At 41.6% G+C, this 26,533-nt stretch overlaps 1 protein-coding gene and 1 long non-coding RNA gene across 5 annotated transcripts in view; both read left to right on the forward strand.

Moving 5' to 3' along the window:
• Positions 1 to 15,792, forward strand: part of LOC133480077 (uncharacterized) — a 38,788-nt gene extending 22,996 nt beyond the window's left edge. For 2 of the 3 annotated variants that reach the window (XR_009789170.1, XR_009789172.1), the window contains 3 exons: positions 5,982 to 7,712; positions 11,228 to 11,387; positions 12,293 to 15,792. This is a non-coding gene — a long non-coding RNA (uncharacterized LOC133480077). The remainder of the gene's footprint in view (positions 1 to 5,981; positions 7,713 to 11,227; positions 11,388 to 12,292) is intronic. The other variant, XR_009789171.1, reaches the window with a different exon arrangement.
• A 2,614-nt stretch (positions 15,793 to 18,406) lies between these two features.
• Positions 18,407 to 26,522, forward strand: fxyd5 (FXYD domain containing ion transport regulator 5). Of its 2 annotated transcripts, XM_061776211.1 has the most exons (10): positions 18,410 to 18,561; positions 22,802 to 22,847; positions 23,448 to 23,489; positions 23,564 to 23,698; positions 23,801 to 23,851; positions 24,957 to 25,028; positions 25,360 to 25,389; positions 25,728 to 25,802; positions 25,878 to 25,923; positions 26,328 to 26,522. In XM_061776211.1, the coding sequence occupies exons 1-10, from the start codon at positions 18,502 to 18,504 to the stop codon at positions 26,368 to 26,370; spliced, it is 600 nt and encodes a 199-aa protein (XP_061632195.1). In that variant the 5' UTR covers positions 18,410 to 18,501; the 3' UTR covers positions 26,371 to 26,522. The 2 variants fall into 2 exon arrangements, with proteins under 2 accessions (XP_061632198.1, XP_061632195.1); XM_061776214.1 differs by lacking the exon at positions 23,564 to 23,698 and having other exon boundaries at positions 18,407 to 18,561.
• Positions 26,523 to 26,533: the final 11 nt, after the last annotated feature.

Genomic DNA, 26,533 nt, shown 5'->3' on the forward strand with positions numbered 1-26,533 from the left:
TACATTCAGATTTAGTGAATTTCGCTTTTCACTATGAACATTCACATTTAATGCGTCTTTGATGTGTGAAATTGAAATTGCATCTGTGTGTGTGTGTGTGTGTGTGTCTGCCAACGTCACTGGAGAAGCATGCAAGTAATGTACCAGTGTGAACTTAAGTGTTTCTACGTGTCCAAAATGTCCTTACTGTCCTGTGAAAAGTACCGTATACCATTTTTATCTTAGTGAAAAATGCTTAGTGGGGCCACTCCTTTGTTTAGGATATGTACCTACATTTATATGTAAACGCACTGTCTTGTAAACATTAACCTCCTTGAAGAAGTTAATTGCGGCAGTGAGTTTAAAATTGTCTATTAAAAAAGTAAGTCAAGAAACTAGTAAACCAAAGATAAAGTCAGTCTGAAGTGGAGTTTAAATGAGTTTGCCAACAGGTGATTGGCTTATAAAACCAAAGCAAGAACCAATGTGAACGTGGGGCCATTGTGTTGGAGTCTTTCTGCCCCCTGGTGGTCATAAATCACTTCGTGCAGTTTTAAAAATGAATAATGCAATGATCAAAGTCAATGGTCAACGCACACAAAAACATGAATGGATTATGCATATCACGTATTTGACAGTGGAGGTTACATTTTCCCTTTGGTTCCCATTTGGCAGCATCTGAGGAAAATTTTTTTTGTCTGTGCAGCTTTGTCCGAGCTTTATCAGCCTTTTGCAGCGACGGCCACTGAGGCTATACATGTGTGAAGTGAAGAGAATTGCTACTTCTGAGCATCAACGCTTTTAGGAACTTATTTCATGGCTGTATCTCTACCTTATCACTTAGCTCACAGCGCTACTTCACCCCCTCTCAGATAATGCTGTTCTGATATACTTTGCACTCCATATGTGCGTAGACTTTTGTAGCCTCAAGCTGCAAGTCTTCACGGTATCCCCCCCACCGCCACCTTTATCAGCACACTACTGCTCGAAGTCATGGCCCGCAGCCACCATTGGACACGTTTCATCTTTACTGCGAAGCCCATAAAGTATGATCCAGCGTCGTCAACCCCACCCCCATTCATTTTCTTAGGGATGTAATTGTGTTTACGTTCCATTTTAAATAATGCTACCTGATTGTTGGAGAAGAGAGAGACAGAGAGGGAAGATCTAAATAACACTGACCTCTTCGCTCTGGAATGTTGTGAGGAGCGCTGACTGGAAATAATTTATTCAGTAAACTGGGGTGCAGCCTGCAGCAAGAGAGGAGCCGACTGAGCATCATCCTCTTGTGTTGCTCCTCCGCATCTCCTTGACCATCGCTCCCTCTGCCCCGAAAATCACCCTTCTTTGTTTCTTTGTTTTATTCCATGCACGTAATGTAAAGTAAGCCACTTTTTTTTTCTCCACCACCTATCATTGTTGACAATGATAAACTCTCTAATTGTTGTCTTTGCTGGGATACGCTGGACAAATTTGTTGCGAGGAAGATCAAGTGTATCGCTGCCCGTATTTCTTGAACATTTCAGACAACTAAGCTCTACCACAGGCAACAAATACATAAAGTAAGCCAATAAGTAATGCAAAGCGTTTGCTGTCAAAAACATGTTCTTTCCAAGTCGTTGAAATAAACTGTAAGAAAAACACGAGAAGCTTTGAAGGCTCACTGACAACTTTTGACCTTGATGTTGATCTCTCCTGGTTGATATCATTTCACTATTATTCATCACACCCCCCACAATTAAAATATAGCACAACTTGAGAGTATGTGATAAACACCTTCCTGTCAACAATGCTTTACCCTCAAATCAAACTTTTACCCTGTGATGAAAACACACACACACACACACAAGTGTACCAGTTAAGATACTAAGACACAGTTGCTTTAATTCTAAATAAGAATCCATCCATCCATCCATTTTCTGAGCCGCTTCTCCTCACTAGGGTCGCGGGCGTGCTGGAGCCTATCCCAGCTGTCATCGGGCAGGAGGCGGGGTACACCCTGAACTGGTTGCCAGCCAATTGCAGGGCACATAGTAACAAACAACCATTCGCACTCACAGTCATGCCTACGGGCAATTTAGAGTCTCCAATTAATGCATGTTTTTGGGATGTGGGAGGAAACCGGAGTGCCCAGAGAAAACCCACGCAGGCACGGGGAGAACATGCAAACTCCACACAGGCGGGGCCGGGGATTGAACCCGGGTCCTCAGAACTGTGAGGCTGACGCTCTAACCAGTCGGTCACCGTGCCGCCCTAAATAAGAATCCAATCCAAAAAACAAAAAAAATCAACAAATCAACCAAAAAATCTTCCTAGAAAAATCATGACATGCAATGTAAATTACAAAATGGGCATGAAAGGAAAACCTATTATAACATCTTCATCTGACCTTCATCAAATGTCGGTGTCTTATTCCTTTGTCAATGTGCTATCCCTTGACAATGGACATGTTTGCGTAATCCTTTAGGAACTAGCTCATTTTTAGCAATGAACGTGCTTGGCGGAGACAACTAGAACGGCAGCTCGAGCAAAGCAAAAGTGAAGAGTAACTAAGAAGTTCAATTTGTGTTGAGTTATCAGAATATATCCTAGATCAGGGATAATGAAGTCATGCTATATAGTCTTTAAAACTGTGAATTAGAACTTGACGCTTTATGCGGTCCCCCCGGCATAAAGCGTTCTTAGTAAATAAGGTCGAACCTAAGAAAAACATGGAGATTCAGCGGATGTTATTTTAATTGTCACTATGTTGAAAGCTAGCCGTGGTGTTGACAGCAAAGCTAATCTTGTTTGAGACTCTTGTTAAATTTACATGAAACAAAATAATATCGTGGATAATATCAAAGTATTCACACCTCTGTTTCCATACAGAACAGGATTGCAATATCGTGTCCAACCAATAAACAATACACACCTTCATATGAATCTGTACCAAAACTGAATCCTAGTTGGCCTTTGTGCCAAGTAATTTTTGCTTACTGCGATTGGACATAGTCTTCATACTTGCTCTTGGTGGAGTTCAAAATGACCAGAATTTATTGTCAACCTGAACACAGAACATTGAAAATAATAACAGGATCTAGAGGTGTATTTGATAGAAAAGAAAGAAAATACCTTCAAACTTTCTATCCTTCTATTTTCATTAGAGAGTGTCAGCTGCTGTCTCCACATAACAGCTCTCGCTGAGAGATGGAGGGCCAGTGGGAAGCTACAATCTCATATAGTGGAGGAAATGTGTTGATCCAGAGATGACAAATGTAATTATTGGACTATTTTGGGCCACACAAGTCACTTTCGACAGCATCATAGTCATATTATTTGAGTCATATTGAAGGAAAGCTCTTTCATCAAAAACAATTACCTTCTCTGATCCTTCATCTTTGTTACCCACCATTCGGTCACTCCGGTGTGGATCCCGGCAGTGAGTTTAAAATCAACGGTGGTTTGCGTCAAAGATTCCGCATGAGATCAACCAGGAAAACAGGACGTGAGTTTGATTATGGCGGCCCTTTCATAATTAAAGAGAGCCTTGTGTTTTTGGCTCGCTGATACCGTTGGGACCAGTCGGGCAGTTTCGTGTACATGGACGCGTTTCCTCCCCGAGCGACAATCTTCACTGTGACTAACCTGCAAGCACCTCCAACTCCACGGTCAAAGCAACTAAGTCCTTACCGTCACTTTAAAGCCACCTGGAAATTGATACTTGCGTGTCATTGGCCTAAATCATGTTAATGTATGCAACTTCAAGGCGGTTATGTTGTTGTTGTTTTTCCCCACTGCGTTATCAATGTCCTCACGAATTCCTCGTTAGTTCTCGTTTCCTGGAGTTGTTTGCTAATATTTGCCATCCATATGGAAAGCCATTTGAGCATTTATTCGATATTCTTGATATCCAGCTTAAGGTCCATGTACTACTACACTTTTTGTCCTCACCAGTAAGACAATTCAGCGCAGTAAGTGAACAACTAGGGCGCGCTAGTTTATTTTTCCAATACTTGTCACTTTTGTCCTATTAGTATGCAATTAAATCTTACACGTAAACTTCTGCCCTGCACAAGTAACGCTACTAGTAGGCATGTGTCCTACTGGTATGCCAAAGTTGTACTATTAGTTAGGACAAAGAGTATACTTGTACACAGACCTTAAGCTGGATATTAAGGATATGGTCAACAACAAATTTAATGTCTAAAATTTTCAATCACGTCAACTTTTTGAACTATGACCACGGTTTTGTTTACATGTACAGGTATTTTCCTTTTAGCGCAAGGTGTCAAACATACGGCCCGTGGGCCAGAACCGGCCCGCCAGGGGGTCCAATCCGGCCCCTAGGGATGGAGAACACATTCACTGCTATTTTTCAATAAAAGTAACCTTTGTTGTAAATTGTGTCCACTGGAAGGTGTCCTGACAACACTTAAATGACATTGATTCACTTGTGAAGTTATTGAAGATATTGTGATGCTATCGCATGCTTTTGTTTCCCTAATATTTTCCCAAAGTACTTGTAATTATTTGCACCAAAACAATGGGGAACATTGTTAATAGATGTTCTTTATGGGGTGGCACCGTGACCGACTGGACCTGGGTTCAAATCCCGGCCCCGCCTGTGTGGAGTTTGCATGTTCTCCCCGTGCCTGGGTGGGTTTTCTCCGGGAACTCCGGTTTCCTCCCACATCCCAAAAACATGCGTGGTAGGTTGATTGAGGACTCTAAATTGCCCGTACATGTGAATGTGAGCGCGAATGGTTGTTTGTTTCTATGTGCCCTGCGATTGGCTGGCGACCAGTTCAGGGTTTACCCCGCCTCCTGCCCGAAGATTGCTGGGATAGGCTCCAGCAGCTCACAACCCTCGTGAGGATAAGCGATTAAAGAAAATTGATGGATGGGTGGATGTTCTTTATGGATTTTTAAGCCACAAATATTGTGGTCCGGCCCACTTGAGATCTAATTTGGATGAATGTGGCCCATGAACAAAAATGAGTTTGACAACCCTGTTTCAGAGTTTCAAAAAAAAAAAAAAATGGAGGTTCATGCCCTGAATTTTGAGCAATGAGGACGTAACATTCGATTTACAGGTAATTACTTTTATCAATGTCTCGTATTCAATTTACAGTACGCAACATGAAACATTGTATTGATAAACTGTTAAGAACTTGGCATAAAAACCTGACCTGAACAAGAGAAACGGATCTTGTTTTCGGATTCAGCAATCCAAAAATGTCCTAAATCAGAGGAAAAAACATAGACATCTTATTACTTAAAAAAAATAAAAATAATTTGTAACCCAGTGTAATCAAACAGCTTTATGAAAAGCCTTTTGAGCATTTGCTAACCTTGGTAAGGTGGCTACAAGTGTGCAACGCACAGTCATTCCACTAGGAAAAAGCGTACGAGCATATGGACCTTCAACTGGATTTCAAGGATATTGAATAAATTCCGTTAAACGGTTTTCCAAATATTCAAATGCAGGAGGACCGTGACACGTGACAGTTGTCTGGTGGCGTTCAGTTCTTTTCTCAGGTTCCCAGAAAAAGAAGCGAGCAAAATAATAAGGTGATGGATGATCTTCGTTGCCATGGATGTGGAGAACTTGTCGTTCAATTACCTTCCTTCATGACTAACGCTCCAACATAAAGCAGTGACTCAGAAGGATGATGCAATTGTCAGCAAACAACCTCACGGCCCTCTTATCTCTGTCGCCGCCCTCCTCCTCTTCCTCGGGACACGTTCATCCCTCTAAACTGTCACTTCTGTCTTGCTTACATATCTCGTATCTCATATTCTTCTAGCTTTTCTTCCTCTCCCATCGCTTTCTACTCGTCACCCTTTTAGCTTTTATTTTTCTTTGCTCTTACCTCACTCTGACCTTGCTGTTACGCCGATCAAGTTCAAGGCTTGTGAGACGATGTTAGTCTTTTCGAGCTGTAATTTCCCAAACATTAAGCCTTACCCCCACCTGTGTTTGCCCCCCCCCCCCCCCCCCACCCCCTCTCCTTTTACAGGGCGTCGAAAAGGCAGCAGGAAAGTAATGTGAAAGACGAGGGCTGAGTGGAGGACCTGGACTGAGGCAAACATGCAATCTACAGTCGAAGTCAAATGGCATCGAGGTCAAACAATTTGGAGACCAAAATTTGAGGGGGAAAGCAAGTCTCTGAAGTCACATGGAACTCTGGTGTTCCATCAGTTGAGCAAGAATCAAAGGATTAACTGAACTCCTGTGTTCTGCTTTTTCTTTGACTTTTTACGACACCTAGTCCCCCAAAAAGTAGTAACCACAACTAGAGGTGTTAAGAGAAGAAGGATGTGAGAAAAGAAGAAAAAGAATATCGTCGAACCTCAAAGACACAATACGTTCCTTGACGCTGGACTTCAAAGTTCTTCGAGTCCAGCTAAAATTGTTGTGTAACGCAAACGTACAATACTTAAAAGCAACCATTTGCTTGGTAGAATTATTGCATGCACGTATTACTCCTTAGCATTCCTTTATCACAAATAGTGATATCTTCTGATCTATGGTTATGGTCACAGATGTCATCTTTGTCATCACTATTACGACTACTGCGATATTTAGATGCTCACTGATCTAAAGTCTTGTGAGACTAGCTCGCATCACGCATGGTATTATATTTTTCCAGTAGGTTTTGGTTCAGGTTTCACTGCATTGCCATCATTTACCATGGAAATATCCATAAAAATCAGAGGTCAACCAACCAGGAACGCATTCTGTTAAATGTTAACATGGTTCCGCTGTATTAGATCTCTTACCTAAAACACAAAGTTCCAAAGAACATATCCACATGAGGCTTTTTATGTAAAGACATTTCTCCGTGCAAGATAAAAATGTGTTCTGCATTTTTTGGTTTGTTTGGGATCAAGACTAGTGTGAGAATCTCCATGCAGGTCCAGTCGTTCAACTGTCAGCCAGCCAAATAAGTTTGCAAGCAGAGAGAAGCTCAACGCCACAGCCCAGCGCACCCTCCTCGTTGACATCAGACAGAGGCAGAAACATCTAGCAGAGCTACGCTGCAGTAAGAGCAAGAGAAGAGAGGAAAGGAGGGGATGGGGAGGGATGACGGGCGCAGGAGGCAATTTAGAAAATATGCAGAGGTGCAGAAAGGGCTGAGTGAACAGATGAGTGGAGGAAAAAGGTGTGGTTGAGGGGTGACGCTATCCTGCAGTGGAGAATCCATCTATACTGGGGGGAAATGGATAGCTACACTAATGACACCTTTAGTTGTTCACGCTGATGGAACACAGATCAATAATTCGCAGTTAGCATTCAAAAAATGCATTGATTTCTAAGGATTGATCATTTTCTATATCCAATAAGCCAGCATGAATGTTTTCACAGCTAAATCCTCTACAACTGAGTGCTCTTAAAAATTATTCAAATGACTTTGAAAAGTTCATTTGAAACAAGAGCACAGCCATTGTGATTAATACACAAACTTGATTAGTCTATTGAGCTTACTGTTCAGGGTGTGCAAAAGTTGAATCAATAAAAACAAGTTACCCCCGAGACAAAAACAACAACAACAAAAATATATACATTTGTGTTATTTGGGAGAAATCTATAAGACAGCTGGAATGGTCATTCATACAGGGTCACTTTGGGTCAGAGATATTGTGATGCTATCGCATGCTTTTGTTTCCCTAATTTCAGGAAAGTTCCCTTTATTGTTACCGCGCCGGAGACGAGACGGTACCGCTGAGCGCACATCCTGAGGAAACCGGTAAGCACCGAACGATAAAATGGAAACCAGACAGCAGTTACAAAAGTGTCTCAGCGGTAAACAAAATGGATGGATGGATGATATTTTATCACCTTATCAATCTGGTTTCAGAAAGGGCATAGCACTGTCACAGCTGCGATGATAGTGGTAAACGACCTTTCCGTCGCACTTGACAAGAAACAACACTGTGCTACACTTTTTATTGATCTGTCCAAAGCTTTTGACACAGTTGGCCATGTTGTTTTTAAACTTTGACTTCAGGGCTCTCGGAAAAGGCTGTAGCTTGGTTTTCTAACTATCTTAGGAGTCGTTCACAGTGCATTAGATGTGATGGTGTATGCTCAGATATATCTACTCAGCAGGGTGTGCCACAGGGTTTTGTGTTAGGTCCACTCCATTTATGTGCATTATCTGGGTCCAAATGTGCCAAATGCAAAACTCCATCTTTATGCTGATGATGCCATTGTGTACTGCTATGCTGCATCTCTTGCACAAGCTGCTGAAATTTTGCAAAATACCTTTGTGATCGTTCAAAATACACTGCATGAGCTCAAACCTGTTTTGAAAGCAGATAAGACCAAAAATGTTTTTTACCAGATCAAATTTTAAAGATGAAGGAAATTGTGTCCTTGAATGCTTTTAAATCTTTGATGAAACAAATGGAAGCAGTTTCTATAGAATGTCGATGTTTTAGCTCAGCTGCTTGAACAATGGATTTATTACTCATAGTTGGTTAAATCCAAAATGTTGGCTTAATTTGTATGTCTTTCCTTGTATGTCTGTAACTTCTTTGTGTTTTTTTGTTCTTTTCTGCTGCCTGTCTTGCCCAGGTCTCCCTTGAAAAAGAGGTTTTTAATCACAATGAGACCAACCTAGTTAAATAAATAAAAATATATCTATATTTCTTTTGTCCTGTTCGGCTGTCAGGTCAAACAGAATGGAAAATCTGTGTCCCTTTCATGCTGGAACAGTTTTACTGTGTCACAGTGGAGTTTTTAAGGTTCCGCTGTGGTATTATAATTGAGGTTTATTGAGAATCAGACTTGATCAGTCGAACAGAAAAAAGTTTCTCCAAGGGAGAGAGAAACAAAGACAAAAGACAAAACACTAATTGTAAACAGGATGAGAGAAGTAAATCATTACATTATCTACAACAATGAAACATTAAATATGAGTGTTCCATGTGGCTATAGTGCTACACCCTGTGAGGGAAAGACAGGACAAGATAGAACAGGACAAGGACAGGAGAAGAAGCATGCAGGACAAAGGTCGTGAACCCGACTTTACAACTGAAGTGTGGTGGCATTAATTATGTGAATTATAAAAGTCTACAGGAGGAACGTATAAGTGAGGGGATACACACGCGATTTGCATATTCATGAGTTATTTGTTGCATTAAGTGCGTGACCCCACACCCAGTGAAAGAGTCCTAGGGGTGTGTGTCTGCGGATACATGCAAGTGAATTGATACCGTTTTACATGCACAAAGACTGACAGCAGTGTCCTGTAATTGCTGTGGCCGCACCGCGGCGGCTGAGGACCCCATCCAATCAATTGAGGGGCGGGATTAGGCCGCAGGGACTCAATGCCCCACCCCCCCCGGCCAACCCCCCCACTGCCCCGCCGCCCCCCCCCCCCCCCCCCCCTCCCAGGAGAACAAGACGCCCTCCACCCAACCCGCAGGGCCCGCAATGCCCAGCCCGAGGGTGGGAGAGTGTCCCTTGTTTGTTGGAAAGGAGGCCGGATAGGACAGACCCGCAGCACCAACTCCCCCCCCCCACACACCCCAGCCAGCACCCACTACCCGCCCCTGAGCGTGGGAGGTGGACCCCCCCCCCCCCAAACCAGGCAGGGAAAAGAACCCTACAGCAGGCCCAACAGCCTGCAGGAGACCACCCTGCTCCCCCACGGGAAGAGGAAGAGGCGAATGCAGCGGGACGCAAGGAACGGAGAGAAGAGGAGGAAGCAGGCCCGAGGAGCGACAGGGGGGCCCTACCGCCCCCACCAGCAGCCAGAGCGGGGGACCCAGGCGGGTGCCAGTCGGCACCGCCCCAGCACCCACGGAACATGGGCGAGTCACCATCACACCTCCACTACTCCTCAGGAGGTCGCCCCACTGGTTCACCCCCACCCCCCGAGATCAGGAAGGAGTGAAAAAAAGTCCCACCCCCACATATTCCGGAACAGCAAACACAGGGACAAGAGGAGAAGATCCCCACAGCATGCATGTCTTTTCACCATGCAAACTGATCTAAAATGTGTGAAAATAAAAGAGAAAAAAGAAAAAGTAATGAATATAATAATAATAAAACAGCGGCACGGTGGACAACTGGTTAGAGCGTCTACATGTTCTCCCGTGCCTGTGTGGGTTTTCTCCGGGCACTCCGGTTTCTTCCCACATCCCCCCAAAAAAACATGCATGGTAGGTTAATTGAAGACTCTAAATTGCCCGTAGGTGTGACTGTGTGTGTGAATGGTTGTTTGTTTATATGTGCCCTGCAATTGTCTGTCAACCAGTTGAGGGTGTACCCCATCTCCTGCTCGATGATAGCTGGGATAGGCTCCAGCACTCCCGCGACCCTTATGAGGATCAGCGGCTCAGAAAATGGATGGATGGATGGAATAATAAAACAACGACCTCGACAACAAACAATATAGAATTCCATTGTTTACTTTCACACTTATGCAAATAGTCTTGCTGTTGTCAAATGTCAAATGGCACCCTACTCAGGCAAAGGACAACTTTGTGGTGCAACCAAAGGCAGAATATTCAACATAGCTCTTGTATTTGATCTAATCAATTTGTGCATGTGATTCCCTGCAGACACTCTGTCATTTGTATGAAGATGTGAGAGTGGTTTGTATTAGGATGTTACATGTGTGCATATCAAAGGAAAGAATGGAATGAATCTCCTGTCCGCCCTCAGGTCTTTATCTTCCATTTACACTTACACCGTAGTCCAAAAAATCTAAAGATCATGAGATGATATTCTATAGCATTAACTGGACTGTGCATGTATGATCTCAGCAGGCTGCTAAATGTATCAGTTGAGTACACAGAAGTTAGACACATACAGCGAGATTTTTCCTTTGAGCTGCAAGGCGAGTCGGTCTTAAAGGAGAAGGTCAGACCAAGCAAATAAGGGACCATATTTTTGCAGGCTGTGTACAAAAATGTTCTTTCTAATATTTTCCCTGAATTCACCTGTCAAAAGAGTAGAATGTAGCGAGAGTGCAGAATAACATACTATAATTCCACCCTGAGCATGATAAACATTTTGATATCAATAAAATATGGTTCCCTGCACTATGAAAAGCTACAATGATTTATAACTCCAACATAATGATAAATCTGCTTGTCTGACCCAAGAAACAATTTTGTCTGAACTGAATGCATTCAATTGAAAAACCTTCAGCTTCCAAGCTTTGACACAATACATATACATGTTCACCTTGCTTCACCTTACGCTGTCCAACATTTCATATTAAAATCATCATCTTTTATTCATTGACAGTGTAACAAGGAAAAGGCCAACTTTGTGTTGGGATAACAGAAGTGTCGTGTCGGATTAGTACATGGAACTTGCGGTTTTCTTCAAGGATAAGATGAAACCTTCCGACGAGAGTAATCAATGCGGAGACATCCCGCATAGATTCATCCACACTGAATAAAAGGTACGAGAAGGTCATGGAATACATAATCCTTCCATATTCAAGCTAAAGTACCATTCAAAGTGTTTCTTAACCAAACAAAGTACAGGTGGCTATGGCACCAGTCAAACATTGCCTTGATGTGCAAACACAATTGTATGAGTTGTATTGTTTTCTAAAGTAGATCATTCTAAACATTTTCAACACGCCGGTTCATTTTCTTTTCATCTGAATGGCTTTTAGGCTGAACGTCTACTTGATTGTGTGATGGCCACCTTCACATTTCGAGAGGGAAAGTCATTTTAGCTTTTGCTTCAGTTTGCGTCACTCGTCCTTGGTAACCACACGCATACACGAAGAATTCTGGATCCGGCCCCCAGGTTTTATGCCTTCCAAACTCAATACGTGTCTCGATATGGAAAGGGAAACAAACTGAATGTACAGTTTGTAAATACGAAATATATCTCCGAGTGATAAACACATTTGTCATAAATGTTAATCTGCCATAGAAAGCATTCTCAAGTGGTCTGCCCCAGGGACACACATTGGGACATTAAATCCTAAGCAGACCCACTTTTATAGAAGTAAATATATTTTCCAAAAATATGTATGTCATCTTTTTAAACATGAATACGCTTCCATTTCAGAGAACTTCATTAAGGGACTCAGGAGTAATGTCAAATTATGTATAAAAAATGACACAAAACTAAGTATACAGTGGACCCCCGCATACTCGTGATTCGGCACCCGCAGATTCACCCTTTCACTGATTTTGTTTCCAAATATTTTTCAAATGTTTCCAATTTTTTTTCTTCTAATTTTTTATTTGTTGTTCCTTTTTCCAACCCCGGAAACACTTATTGGCAGTTCATCCCAATTTATTCTACAACCTTGGGTTTAAAACTTAAATGCAATCCAATTATCCGCAGATTTTAGCTGGTCCCGATCCTTCACTTGACCATCTGGGACAGGATTGAGGGACAAGAGAGAGCGTCCCAACGTTTGGGGACTCACACTCCTCAGCCTCCCTGGGACAGCCTGATGGAGAAGAAAGAGAAAGCCAGGAATGTGTGGTTTGGAGAGCGACATCACACTGGATTCGCTGCTGAACTGGGAATGTTTTTGCACCCCCTCTGAGCGAACCTGAGGAGGTGGCTGGAGAAAAGAATCTTTTTCACACAGTTTCCATGAAATTGGCATTAGAGCTGGATACGTAGAGTCAGCATTTATCAGCCTGTGTCTTTCACACACAACCAATCAAGCTGAATGTGCGCACATTCGTACAGCCAACACAGAATCACACATTCAGATAATCAGATGCCTGATGACGTCAGTGCCAGCGCCTGGTGTGACATAGAGTATATAGCTGTGATTGAAATTGTGCAATTTTACTGAATTTGTCTGGAAATTATATTTAATAATTACAAATGTATCTATGCCAGTGACGTATAGTGACAGGCAGAACACAGGCCAAGATTTCAGACAGAGTCCCTGCAAGTGTAGTAAACTGAGTAAACTGAATCAATGTCATCATTGTTTCAGTGTCATACTTTTTGTGACAGTTTTGTTTAGTGGTGTGTTTTTGTAAAATGGTAACCTTGGCTGAATAAAGGCTGGGAAACGTTCATTAAGTAATTGTTAAAAAAAAAAAAAAAAGCACGAATGACTTCAAACACAACAAGACTGGAGCCCAACCAACGAACTGAGACAAAGACCGAACACCCCGTACCCAGAAAAGCAATCTGGTGTATGCGGTCAAGTGTAGTGAGGAATGCACAGATACATACATTGGGGAAACCGAACAACCACTGAGCAGACACATGGCACAACACAGACAGGCAAACTTGTCAGGTCATATTTTTGGACAGGGAAGGCAGTTGTTTTGAACGACCATCTCTTAAAGAGGAGGTGGCTTCCGACACCATCTATCTCCCACTTACACTGCCGTCCTTTCGTCCATCCCAAAAAACGCAATAATTCTGCTTCCAACAAATAACGCAAAAACGCTGCCTCCTTGGCTGTTTAGGCAGCTCCACTGTCACTTTAGAACTGAATGGAATATTAATAAGGGAGCTCCCACCTAAAAACTCTTGTGGACGGACAGCGGCTTCTTGCCACTCGTCTTTTTTGCATTCCAAAAGAATGATACCATCCATTGAAATTCTCCACGCCAACTCAGGCTAGTCTGGCCTAACTAAGCCTTGTTGCATGAACTGATGAAGCCTGCTCGGATGAGAGGCAAGACGTCTTCAAAGACAACCAGAACAGTCTAGTAGCGATCGATTCAATTCCCTGAAAATCAAATGACCTGAATGAATGAGAATATTCACAGGCAAGACAGGAGAAGTGAGTCTCAAACTTCGCACCCCTGTTCAACACTGCCCTGCAGTTTTTATGCCTCTGATACGACCACCTACTGTACTACTTCTCAACGTGCCTTTTTTTTTTTTTTTTACTGTGTCATTGCTTTGCCGGTCTGTATGAAATCACAGAGTTAACTGTGTTACCTCATATTAGGCTTTCAAGAAGTAAAGCTGTGGCGGCCTGTGCATTTGGTACCTGGGCCTTCATTGGGGATTTAATTTGATGAATTTGATTTGATTTAATACCAAACGCTATCACACTGCAATCATAGAAAGCATCGATACTATTCAAAATTGCAATATAACAGCACGCAATCTTCAGGAGCAGTTTGGAATCGATACTCATTCCAAATGCTTCCTTACCCACTAAAGGGTTAAACTTGACACATCAGTAAATCCTTTTTACCATTTCAGCTGGAACACGGACAAACGAGCAAACAGTCCGTGTGTGTCACTTAGTATTTGTGTCATTTTTTGACTTCCTTTTGGCTTGTTTAGTTGCCTTTTGCTTTGCACAGTACACAGACAAAGCGATCAGGCTCACATTTGTCCGCGCAGGGCCATTATATTTCAGCCTCTGGCTTCTGCTTTTCCCTCCAGCACAATTCGTCACATCAGTCACATGAGCAAACACATGCAGACAGCCGAGACAATATGCTGGATTGGGAAATGTCTATCTTTCAAATTCTTCCACATCAATCAGTTTGCTTATTTTGCTTTTTTTTCTTCTTCTTGCCATTATTGTTGAACTAAGACGTCATTTTCAATTGATTTTTTTTTTTTTATTATATAATGTGTGGCCATCATAGTTTTTCCTTGTCATTATCCGACAGGAACCTGCATGCCACCCTAAAAGATGAATCTCCCTTGTTCCCCTCAGATACATTTTCTCAGTTGGCTCACTGCTCTCCATCATGAACTGTCAACGCACATTTTGCCTCGTTACTGAACGTTTGTTTAAGTTCAAGCCGCCTGTGCCGCTGAACGCATGGCAAGTCTAAATGCATCATCAGCAACAGTCATGGGCTAAACTGAAGGCTTGACACCTCAATACTCTGTTTCAACGTCTACGTTTCATTTGTGCCACGTGCACATTTTTTATATGCCGCCTTGTGAAGACTCTCCCGGGAGTTTGAACATACAAGAGAACACAATTAAGAAAAAAAAGAGGAACAAATCATAACCATGGCTTCGAGCCTGTTTTCACATCCTTCCTCATGCTTTCCTGAGTGCTCTTCTGAAGAAACAAATGTAAGCCAAGAGTGAAAATTGACGATGGCTTTAACAGACTGCTTCACATTTCCGGCAAATATTTTACATTAGAAAAATCCTTAGTGTGAAATTTGTACCTATTTACAAAACACAAAGCTATTATTTTGTTGTATGTCAATCCACAGGTTAATTGTATCTTCTACAATCTAATGGATGAACATTTAATTATTCTGCCTGAAACAAAACATTGCTGACATTGTTTGGAGTAAATAAATAATTCTGGGAGCAATTTTGTGAAATGGAATAATTTCCTGGGCGGCACAGTGTAGATGTGGTTAGCTTGGGTGGCGTGTGCAGGTTCTCCCAGTGCTTGCGTGGATTTTCTCCGCGCTTGGACTGGACCATCGCCAAAAAAAAAAAATGATAGTTGGCTACTCACACCCGCGCAGTTAGCGATTTGATCTAAGAACGCCCTGCGATGTTAAACGACGATCCACATACAGTATATTGCGCTTTATAACTTAAACCATAAAAAGAGTAGCAGGAAAGAAGCAGACTGAAATATAAAGATTCATAAATTTTGTCTTGCAGTACCACAGATATAAAGAGCCTGCAAAAGTTACGGGGGAAAAGATGGAGTGTTACAATAATAAAGTTGGGTGAATGAAAACATTCCCACACCAATGCATAGACAACAGTCTGAGAGCAGAAGCTGCTGTCTCTTTAGAGACCTGCCACATATTGATTGGGTAATATCCTTAAACATATATTATATTAAAAAACATATGATGATGGAACCCATCACTAATTTTGAAAAATCACATTACAGTTTTCACACTGATGATGATGATGATGATGTGACAAAACAATATTTGTTTGTAAAAATTTATACTAAAGCATATTTTTTTTGCTTATAATAATGCAGCTATACATTCATGCTCAGAAATCGCCATTTTATTTTAATAAAATTCAGATTGTTTCTTAGAAATGTTTTTTTTTTTTTTGGTCTCGCAATATGTTGACTTCATTTTTGTAAAATTCCTTTTATTCTCGTCAAATTTCCATTCTATTCTTGTAAATATGATTTTAGTCGTATAATTCACTGACTTTCCATTATGTAACCAAATGCTTTTTCCAGATTTTTAATTCAGGGACAGCAAGGAGACAAGGATGCAATTCCTCTAGAGTGTGTTGATAGGATTTTCCAAAAACAAACCGATCGCAAACACACATAAAACAACCTACAAATCTTACACAGAACACTCACCAACTCACTCCCACATCCTCATGGCAGCGAGCATCCGATTTAGCTTTTTAATGATGCCCCAAAGATGAATCTACTAAGTTACAGTATCCATCCATCATTATTCAGTCTAACAAGAAGGGTCAGCCACATTTATGGAATGCAGAGATATGTACCACCATATGCCAGTAACCTCCATGCACTTGTGTCAGGCGCAACATGAAACAAAGTACTGAAGTGATGCCCAATGTGGCTCTTTCTGAACTTCCTACACCGAAGATGACGATGATGATGAATATATGTAAATGTAATGTGTAACTGCTTCGGAAACCTAAAGACCCTGAAAGATAGTCAGTAAAATAACAAGATGTGCTTTGCATATTTATCGCTGCAATAACAGTACATTCATATCCATGTTTTGCCTTAAGCCATGTGGTTTACATTTGTTTCCCATTCCAGCCTTCATCTGTTTTAGTTGTTGTTATTAATGTTGTGTTGTATGAATTGTATGAAAAATGCACAATACCACTCTAAAGTATTTTTCTTTTTAGTGTTATCTTGATTGTCTTATAACATCAGTAAGAATAATACTTTTGTCACTGTGACTGTAGGAGGTGGCCGTCGACAAAATAAGTGAAACAGTCACCGTCAATGATGAACTGAAATAATCATTCTGAGCAGGATGTGGCGGAGGGTAAAGCATACAGGAGAAACTAATTCTGCCGCAAAGTTTCAGGTCATATTCGATAAAGTGATGAGTCCAAATCCCTGACCTGACATATGTTCAAAAAGAATTGTTAATATGCAAAAGTACGAAGTTAGTCACGAGCAGAAGGACGGAAACTCCTCTGCACATGTGGATGAATCGCAGGCTTTGTCTTGCGTAACACATACACACACACACACACACACACACACACACAAACACACATTTGATTACAGTATAGCATCTAATCACCAACAACAATTGTTGCGTCTATCCAATTTCAGTGGCGACTCTCAGTCAGAGGCAGCTAGAGCATTGCCCCACCAGATCCAGCAGATGGTCCTGTCTTTCTTTCCGATAGGTTTATATTTAATACAGAGCGGTGGAAAGTTAGCCGCGTGGTGTGTGTCTGACTTCCTGTTTAACTCTCTGCCCAAGGGCACGGCAGCCTCAGCCCGCCGTGGGCCATTCAAACAGTCTAGCATTATAGCAATAGGATTATTTGGCCTATGTGACAGTTATGATGATGTCATTGTTGGGCTATTTTCCATATCTCTCTTTTCTCGTGCCACACTAGCTCTTCATGTAATGTACAGTATATACAGTACAGAAGAACCTCAAAGTTTGAACACCTTGTTTGCTTGTCAGTTTCAAACTGACCACAATGGTAGGGATAAAAACACGTCCACGAACATTTGCGTTGTCTTTGGCTTTTGTGTGTGTACTTTTTCATGGTTTATGGTAGCAAGAAAGGGTAGCAGTGATGTAAGATGAGTGAGTTTAAGTTTCTCCGCCCGTGACATGATCTGCTAGGCTGGACGAAGAGCCATAGCCCCTTTCAAGCTGCTGGACTGCACTGTCTGCAACACTATAATGCAGAAATACCCACCTCCTCCGCGGGTGTGTCATCCCTGCTATAATCTCAAAGGTAAGCAGAGCTGCATTAAGTGTTGTTGGATGAACAGAGCGACGAAGGGTTCTGATATCCGGCTCAGTGAAGTTGTAGACACGGTGGCGGTGGGTATTTGTGTTTGGTGGTGCTGTCTCTAAATCCCACCTACACACAGTGTTGTTTATGACGTGGTGCCTATATCAGTGAAAATTATTCGATTTTCTTTTGCGGGAGCTCGCATTTTTCCCCTGCTAGGGGTCTCGGCAAGTCCGCAATCCGGTTGGTTGCCTGTTCTAGTTGTCATTGTAACATAACCATGTACATGATTGGCCCAGCAGTATAAGGGGCATGGCGCCCAGTCGCTCACTCGTATGAAACAGGGCCGCCCTCTCAAAAGTAAAGTTTGCAGTTATTCTCTTTCCTCAGGGTATTTTTACAAAATCATATGACTGACTTGTTATTAAAGACCCGTTTAGAAAATGCATGTCTCCGAAGATGCTTAAAGGAACAATGATCCCGTGTTGCTGAGACTTCTGGAATGAAAAGACAAAGAGTGAGTGAGAGTGGAAAACAAAGGATGTGTAGTGGGGACTGGGAGGAGTGAACGAATGACACAGAGTTGGCAAGTCTGGATGAGGAAGTCGTGACGCTGAACACGCGGGTGTGGCCGCTTGGCCGTTACCTCATCAGCCTCTCTGAATGAGGAAGAAGAAGCCTCGTGGATGATGAGGGTGAAGAGGATGAAGCGTTGGCGCGGGCTCCCTCACACAATGGACACTAAGGTAGGCACAATAGCCCTCCCGATGGATGATTTGAAAGGCCTGTTTTGGTGAAGGGCGATTGATGGCGGATGACAGATGGGGAGATGTGACACACAGGCAGGTCAGGAGTGGGTAGAAGCCTTTTCGGGCCCGGAGGGGATCAGGCATCGGCTTTGACATATGCTATGCAGTGAGATGAAGATTGGCATGACCTGCTAATGTGAGCTGTCACTGCTGGTGGCAGCCTCCATGCTCACCTGTGACACTCTTCCGAGCCTGGAGGACGAGCTGCCACCAGGATAGGTCAAAGATTCATTTTCTCTTGGGGGCGAATGGTGGCTTTAAAGCCACACCAAGGAATAAACTTCCACCAATCCCCACTTTTTGCCTCCTCATGCGTCCACACGCACACTGGAAAAAAAGACCCGCTATCGTGGTTTTGGTTCATTTACAGGGGAGGAATCGGTACTCTGTGTACGTCAGCGTGTAAAGCGTTTCCGTTATCTTACAAGAAAAACATTGACACGTTGTCCAATTCCACATTTTAATTGGTGACAGGTCCATACTTGAAACACGTGCTGAAGTTTGATGGATACAAAGTTTGTCTCAGACTGGTGTGGGAGGATTGTGAGCACAATTCCCAGCCTTGAAGCTTTTTCTTTCGGAGAGAAAAAGAAAAGCGTTTGCCGTGATGTGCGCATCTTTAAAAACAATGACATTTAAAGAGCAGTTGCGTGCCACGTAGCGACAGAAGTGTGGGGGATGTTGCTTCAAAGAGGAAGGAGAGGTGCCAAACGTGGCGTCGACCGCAATGCAAACTTCCTGTCTGCATTGTCAAATAACGCCCCACAGAGAAACTGCTCCCACTTTATTCGTCCAAGCCCTATTTTACCTTGCTGTGTACATACTGTACATAAATATACACGATACCTCTGCCCCTGTTTACAAATGTCAAACCTGTTTTGCGAATCGTCTATGATTAATTGCATTTGTATTGTCTGTCCTTCTTCATGCCGTAACCATAGCAACTATCAATAATGGCTTAGTTGATTACATAACACGAGGCTGAGCTATTTTAAGAAAATAGCAAAATTAGATGATACAATAGTATTGACAACCCGCTGTCAAAAGCACTGTAAAAGAAAACGTTATTAGTTTGCAGTGGAACCTCTGACATAATTTTCCCATACGAATTAATAGAAACTGAAATTATTTGTTTCAAATCGTCACTGTCATAAACATTTAATCGTTGTCCAGGCTGTTTTAACTAATGTTTTAAGTAAAACTTTAACAATTTTAATGATCAAGTGTAAATAAACGTTGACCACTGCAACGGTCAGAAGTCGGAACGCACCTTAGTCTGTCACTAACCTATGCTAGCGTTAAAGTAATTTCATAATTAGACTAAAAATGGGCAAGAAAAATTCATTTAGGCCATAAATATATACAGACCAAATTTCACATTTTTTTTTTCAAGATATGAGCCATCATTCGGATGATTTTATTGATTTATTTATTTTTTACTTTGACTTGTGGCGCTGTACGGTGGCATTGAACTAAATTCAACTCACTTCAAACCAAACAGCTTTTTGGCAAATAGTAGGGGAAAAAAGAGACTTCAAGCTGTTTAATGTCACTCCCTCTTGCAGTTTACTGTCAAACTAGACATAAAACAAAGACAAGTACAGGTTGTGTATTTAAAACAAGCAAACAACAGCCCACTAGCTTAATGCTAACATATTATGAAAATTGACTTTGACATGCTAACAGTTTGCATCGGTAGTTGCTGTTTTAGAACCCTTTATGCAATTAATATTTGAACACAAACTTTGGATCAACACATTTAGACAGATAACAATACCCATAGGCATATATTATTTATCCTCTATGAAAAATGACTAACATTAAAGCATCTTACTGATTCACTTACAGCAGAAGTACTATTTTTCTTCATTTGTGTCTGTATGACTGTATTACACTGCCTCCCGGTGGCCAAGGTGGGCACATGAGAAGGAGCAGCGCAATGAAGTGCAGTGCAGCATTAAATTTTAATGCCCAACCTGTTTAATTCTTTACATTCTATTTACAAACCCAATTCCTATGAAGTTGTGTTAAACATACATAAAAAAAAAATACAATGATTTGCAAATCATGTTCAACCTATATTTAATTGAATACACAACAAAGACAAGATATTTAATGTTCAAACTGCTTAACTTGATTGTTTTTATCAAGTAATCATTAACTTAGAATTATATGGCTGCAACACATTCCAAAAAAGCTGGGACAGGTGGCCACAAAGACTGAGAAAGTTGAGGAATGCTCATCAAACCTGTTTGGAACATCCCACAGGTGAACAGGCTAATTGGGAACAGGTGGGTGCCATGATTGGGTAGAAAAGGAGCTTCCCTGAATTGCTCAGTCATACACAAGCAAAGATGGGGCGAGGTTCACCTCGTTGTGAACAAGTGCGTGAGAAACTAGTTGAACAGTTTAAGGACAATGTTCCTCAACGAACAATTGCAAGGAATTTAGGGATTGCATCATCTACGGTCCGTAATATCATCAAAAGGTTCAGAGAATCTGGAGAAATCACTGCATGCAAGCGGCAAGGCCGAAAACCAACATTGAATGCCCGTGACCTTCGATCCCTCAGGCGGCACTGCATCAAAAACCGACATCAATGTGTAAAGGATATCACCACATGGGCTCGGGAAAACTTGAGAAAACCCATCCATCCATCCATTTCCTGAGCCGCTTATCCACACAAGGGTCGCGGGAGTGCTGGAGCCAATCCCAGCTATCATCGGGCAGGAGGTGTGATACACCCTGAACTGGTTGCCAGCCAATCGCAGGGCATATACAAACAAACAACCATTCACACTCACATTCACACCTACGGGAAATTTAGAGTCTTCAACTTCAGAAAACCAACGTCAGTAAATACAGTTCGGTGCTACATCAGTAAGTGCAACTTGAAACGCCACCAAAATCACATTCTGCACGAGTTACAACAGCATGGCTTCGTAGTAAAAGAGTGCGGGTATGAGACTGGCCTGCCTGCAGTCCAGACCTGTCTCCCATTGAAAATGTGTGGCGTATTATAAAGCGTAAAATACGACAACGGAGACCCCGGACTGTCAAGCAAGAATGGGAAAGAATTCCACCTACAAAGTTTCAACAATTAGTGTCCTCAGTTCCCAAACGTTTATTGAATGTTGTTAAAAGAAAAGGTGATGTAACACAGTGGTAAACATGACCCTGTCCCAGCTTTTTTGGAACGTGTTGCAGCCATAAAATTCTAACTTCATGATTATTTGCTAAAAACAATAAAGTTTATCAGTTTCAACATTAAACATTTTGTCTTTGTAGTGTATTCAATATAAGTTGAACATGATTTGCAAATCATTGTATTCTGTTTTTATTTATGTTTAACACATCCCAACTTAATTGGAATTGGGGTTGTAATTATGTTAGTATTCTATTGTATACAAAGTACAATATCATAGAGTGCTTCGTCTTTTCGTTTGAGTTTGTCCATCCACGAAAGTCTAAAGCTACCCTCAAGGACATGGGTGAATTTAGAAGGATTTCATATGAAAAAGTAATGAACTATAATTAGCAGGCGTACAGAAGAATTCATTATTTGTTCCTCTAGTCAGGATAAGCGGTACGGAAAATGGATCGATTGATGGAAATAAATTACTTCTTTAATATGGTGGTACACACTTGCACTCAAAATGATTCAAACCATTTGTAAATTACATTTGCAAAATGTCCAAACATGCGGCAGCACGGTGTAGTGGTGGGTAGCATGTCTGCCTCGGAGTCGAGAGGTCCCCGGGTTGGGCTCAGGCCCTCCTGTGCGGAGATTGCGTGCCCCCAGTTTTCTTCACAAACTTCCTTCCACATTCCAAAAGCATGCTTTTTAATTGAAGACTTTCAATTGCAAATGTGAGCATGAGTGGCTGTTTGTTTCTAATGTGCTCTTTGACTGGATGGTAACCAGTCCCGGGTCTATGGCACGTCCCGTTCAAAGTCAGATGGGATAGGCTCCACCTCACCCCCGAACCTAAAGAGGACAAGCGCTATAGAAAATGGATGAAAATGTACAATCATTTAATAGATTGTCACTTTCAATACAAAGTAACAGCTTGTGTTGCGCTGTTTATTTTTTTCTTGTTTTGGTTGGTTAAATTTTTTTTACTGAATTAACCGTTTCACTCCATCACTCAAAAACAATTATTCTTTTTAATTTTAGATTCACTTGGCTTCCCTTGTCTTTTTGCTGTCTGCATTGTTAAATGGTAAGTGGCAGAATTTTCTAAATATATTCTAAATATTACGCGGATGGGGTTGATCCAGGTGATACGCATTTCACCTTTCGGGAAGACGCCAGGAAAGTGTCTGAGGCTGGCCTGTGGTGCGCTGTGATTGGCCAGTCAGTGTTTCGGGGTGGGGGCTTACCTTAACATTTATTTAAGATGGTTGCAGATCATGCAAATTGGTTGAAAACGCAGCTTTATCCTGAGAAAGTAGAGTTCTTGAATGAGCTTTGGTGATAGTTGGAAGGTGCTGAAAGCCTGAGTGGCTAAACAAAGGCCTTCCTGTGCTTTGAGTGGCACACAACAATCCAGCTCTGTGGTCACTGGAGCTTTCATGAGAGCCACGTCTGTGTGCTGTAACCACACCCCACTCACAAGGCTATTACTTGGACATACTGTGAGGTCTCTCCACCCTGCATGGCATCCACTCATTGTCGAGTGGATGCCAGGACAACAGAGCACAAGGCTGTGTGAGGCAGTCACAGCGCTGTGCTTTGTTCTTCCTGTTAAGTTCGCTACAATGGGAATCTGTTATCAAACGTCTACCGCTGTTACTACTAATAAATGTTTTTCTTTCCGCAGTGTCGAGGGCTATCACCCCTGAACCTTTCACTCCAACGTCTGGTATGTTGATTTACCTCCCATCATTTAATCTGTCAGCGGATTTTTGATTCATTGTAACTAACTTGGTGTAACAGGAAAAGGACAGGAGCTCACTAGTGCCGCTGACGTTTTTGTGCTCACCGTAAACCAGACCATCATCTCCCTCAATCCCGTGAACTTCAGCACCACCGGACCAGAAACAAGCACCTCGACGGGTGTTTCAATGCGATGTTAGATGCTAATATTTGAAGTCCCAAAACAACAAACATCTATCTATCGAGTGAACTTATTTAACCTGATGTGACTTATCGTGAATATTTGTGTCGCTGTAGTTTCCAGTGAGGGAACAACAGAGCGCCTAAGACAGCTGACATCCACACCAGGTAATAGTCCCCACCCTGCAGGTTGCTGATGTGTTTGGGGCACCCGGCTGCTGGAGCCATTGAGTTTGTCTCAAATATAGTAGATCTAGTAGGAGGACAAGTGCGTTAGTGTAATATGAATCAATGAGGTCATTCGGGTCAGAGGAACGACAATGGAACTGGAGTGAAAGTCAACTATTTAGTCCCAAAAATACAGTAGGTCTGATAATTGATAGAAAGCCTTTATTGTCATTGTAAGGTGCAGATATTGGAAATGTATTATCGAAAAGAAAAAACACGATTACAACTTCATTTTCATGAAATTATGAATACTAACATTTAACATGAACCTTTTTTCTTTTTTAAATCTCTTAAAAGTACAAATTTTGTAGTATTTTTAGCAAGCACATTGGTATTGTTTATTGTTTGGTAACAGTAAGTTAAAAATGAATACGGCAAATATGCTATTAGGCTAACACTATACTGATTCAGAGATCATCAAATTGCACTTAGTTTATACTAAAGTATAATGACAATATATGGTGTATACTATAGTATGGTTGCTGGCATAAAGCCCAAAAATAGCTTTGATAATTGGCATACATTGGCCATATTTAGTATGAAGAAGTATTGAACCAGCGGCATGGTAGACGTGGTCTGCCTCACAGTTCTGAGGAAAAATCATGCATGGTGGGTTAACTGACAACTCTAAATTGCCCGCAGGTGTGAATGTGAGTGCGAATGGTTGTTTGTTTATATGTGCCCTGCGATTGGCCGGCGACCAGTTCAGGGTGTACCCCGCCTCCTGCCCGATGATAGCTGGGATAAAATCCATCAGAAAATGGATGGATGGAAGTATTAAAATCATTTTACATACAAGTACACACTAGTATATTCGTATATTCATGACAGAAATTACATTTAGGCTTGAGATTTTAACCACACTGACTTTTGAATACCAACATGGACGTTTTGTAAGGGGATGTATCAAATGGCAAACATAGTCATACTTATCTGTTCCTCCAGTTACAAATGTATTCTTAAACATGTGTTATAAGTCCTACAATTACACACAAACCAGGAATCACAAAGAAAACATACTGTATTGATTTGTTTCCTTCGACAGCCACATTGACATCCTCCCCAACCAGCACGAAGAAAACCACTGAAAATGGGACCCATCAACCTCCTGCCTGGGGTAACCAAACATTTTCCTACTCTATCGTCACATTAAATGCCCCCGGGTGTCTACATTTTTTTTTTGTTATCTTATGGCAGGCTGACAATCTCGCTATTTCCAGCCTTCCAAACAAAACTCACGGCAGACTGGAGGAAAAGAGCACCTCACTTCCTGTCTTGCTGGCAGATTAATGCTCGATTGTTGCTTTTGCGAGAGGAGATAAGATGTTTGTGATACACAGTCATCAATGTGTCAGCCGGGCTACGACATGTGTCACCTCCAACTGGCTCTCCAGATTGTGTTTATCCCACTTCCTGCCTTCCAACTTATTTTTCTACTTTTGTTGTAGATCCAATTTGGGATCGAGATTTCACATATGGTAAGAAATCATTGAGTTGGTTCTCCTTTGTGGATAGTGGATTTTCTCCCCATGCTTGCGTGGATTTTCTCCAGGTACTGCTGCTTCCTCCCACATTCCAAAAACATGTATGTTAGATTCATAGAAGACTCTTAGAAGAAGGTTTACCGTAGGTGTGAATGTTTGTTTGCTTATACTATATACTTATATATATATGTACCCTGCTATTGTCTGGGATGTATCCCCGGAACCACTAAAGTTAAATGCCAATGAGGTCATATAATTTGGCGTTTGACGAAAGTTTTAAGGGAAAAGTCTGGCTCTATAGGCTCACAAAATTCTTTTGTTGTTGTCTTTAGATTATTGGTCCCTGCAAGTGACTGGACTGTCCATCGCCGGAGTTCTCTTCCTGATCGGCCTCTTGGTCTTCGGCTGTAAGACTATCTTGATCTGTAATTTCTTGAAATTGCCTTGATGAAGTTAAACTTTTTCCTCACTCTCTTGTGTAGGTGGTAAGGGCTGTCGGCTTCCCAAGTGTCGCAAGAGGTCATCTAAGTAAGAATTTTTATTTTTATTTCCATACTGAGAAAAGAATGCAAAAATGGGCTGTTTGCCGAGTGGTTTAACAAAGTGTAAACCGACACAGTGATTTTGAATAAAATTTTTTTGTAGCAAAATACAGTATCAATATGCATGAAGGCTAGCTGCTTACGTATGTCATTCTGTTAACCGGCTTGGTAAATCATATGACACCACTGGATGACAAATGACGCACAATCAATCACTTTTGGCTACAGTGGCCTACAGGATGCTGACTAAGATGTTTGCGATGATTAAACGATCCAAATCATAAGTCTTAACTGCTACAAAAAAAAAAAATCATAATAAATGTCTGGTTTGTTTTTCTTTCGGCGGTATAGTCACGGTGAAAGATAATCATGGTGTTTTGTGTTTTGCAGGTCTTATAGAGTGGAGCAAAGAAAATCAGAGATATTGTCATAAAAGTCTATAAGTCGATAGACCAACAAATTAGTGGAGCTGGTCGTACATTTCAAATTGACATGAAAGGAAATGAGTTCACAAAGCAAAAAGTGGTACTGAATTTGTTTAATATTTCTTTATTGACCCACAATAAAATAAAAATAAAAACTGAATTATTTCCATT

Source organism: Phyllopteryx taeniolatus, chromosome 6 (assembly GCF_024500385.1).
Source record: "Phyllopteryx taeniolatus isolate TA_2022b chromosome 6, UOR_Ptae_1.2, whole genome shotgun sequence".
In the NCBI taxonomy this organism is placed as follows: Eukaryota; Metazoa; Chordata; class Actinopteri; order Syngnathiformes; family Syngnathidae; genus Phyllopteryx; species Phyllopteryx taeniolatus.

Coding starts and splice junctions, on each gene's coding strand:
- fxyd5 (XM_061776211.1), top strand. CDS start 18,502: ATGATGAGGGTGAAGAGGATGAAGCGTTGGCGCGGGCTCCCTCACACA. Junction 22,848..23,447: donor GCTGTCTGCATTGTTAAATG/GTAAGTGGCAGA, acceptor TTCTTTCCGCAG/TGTCGAGGGCTATCACCCCT. Junction 25,029..25,359: donor CCATCAACCTCCTGCCTGGG/GTAACCAAACAT, acceptor CTTTTGTTGTAG/ATCCAATTTGGGATCGAGAT.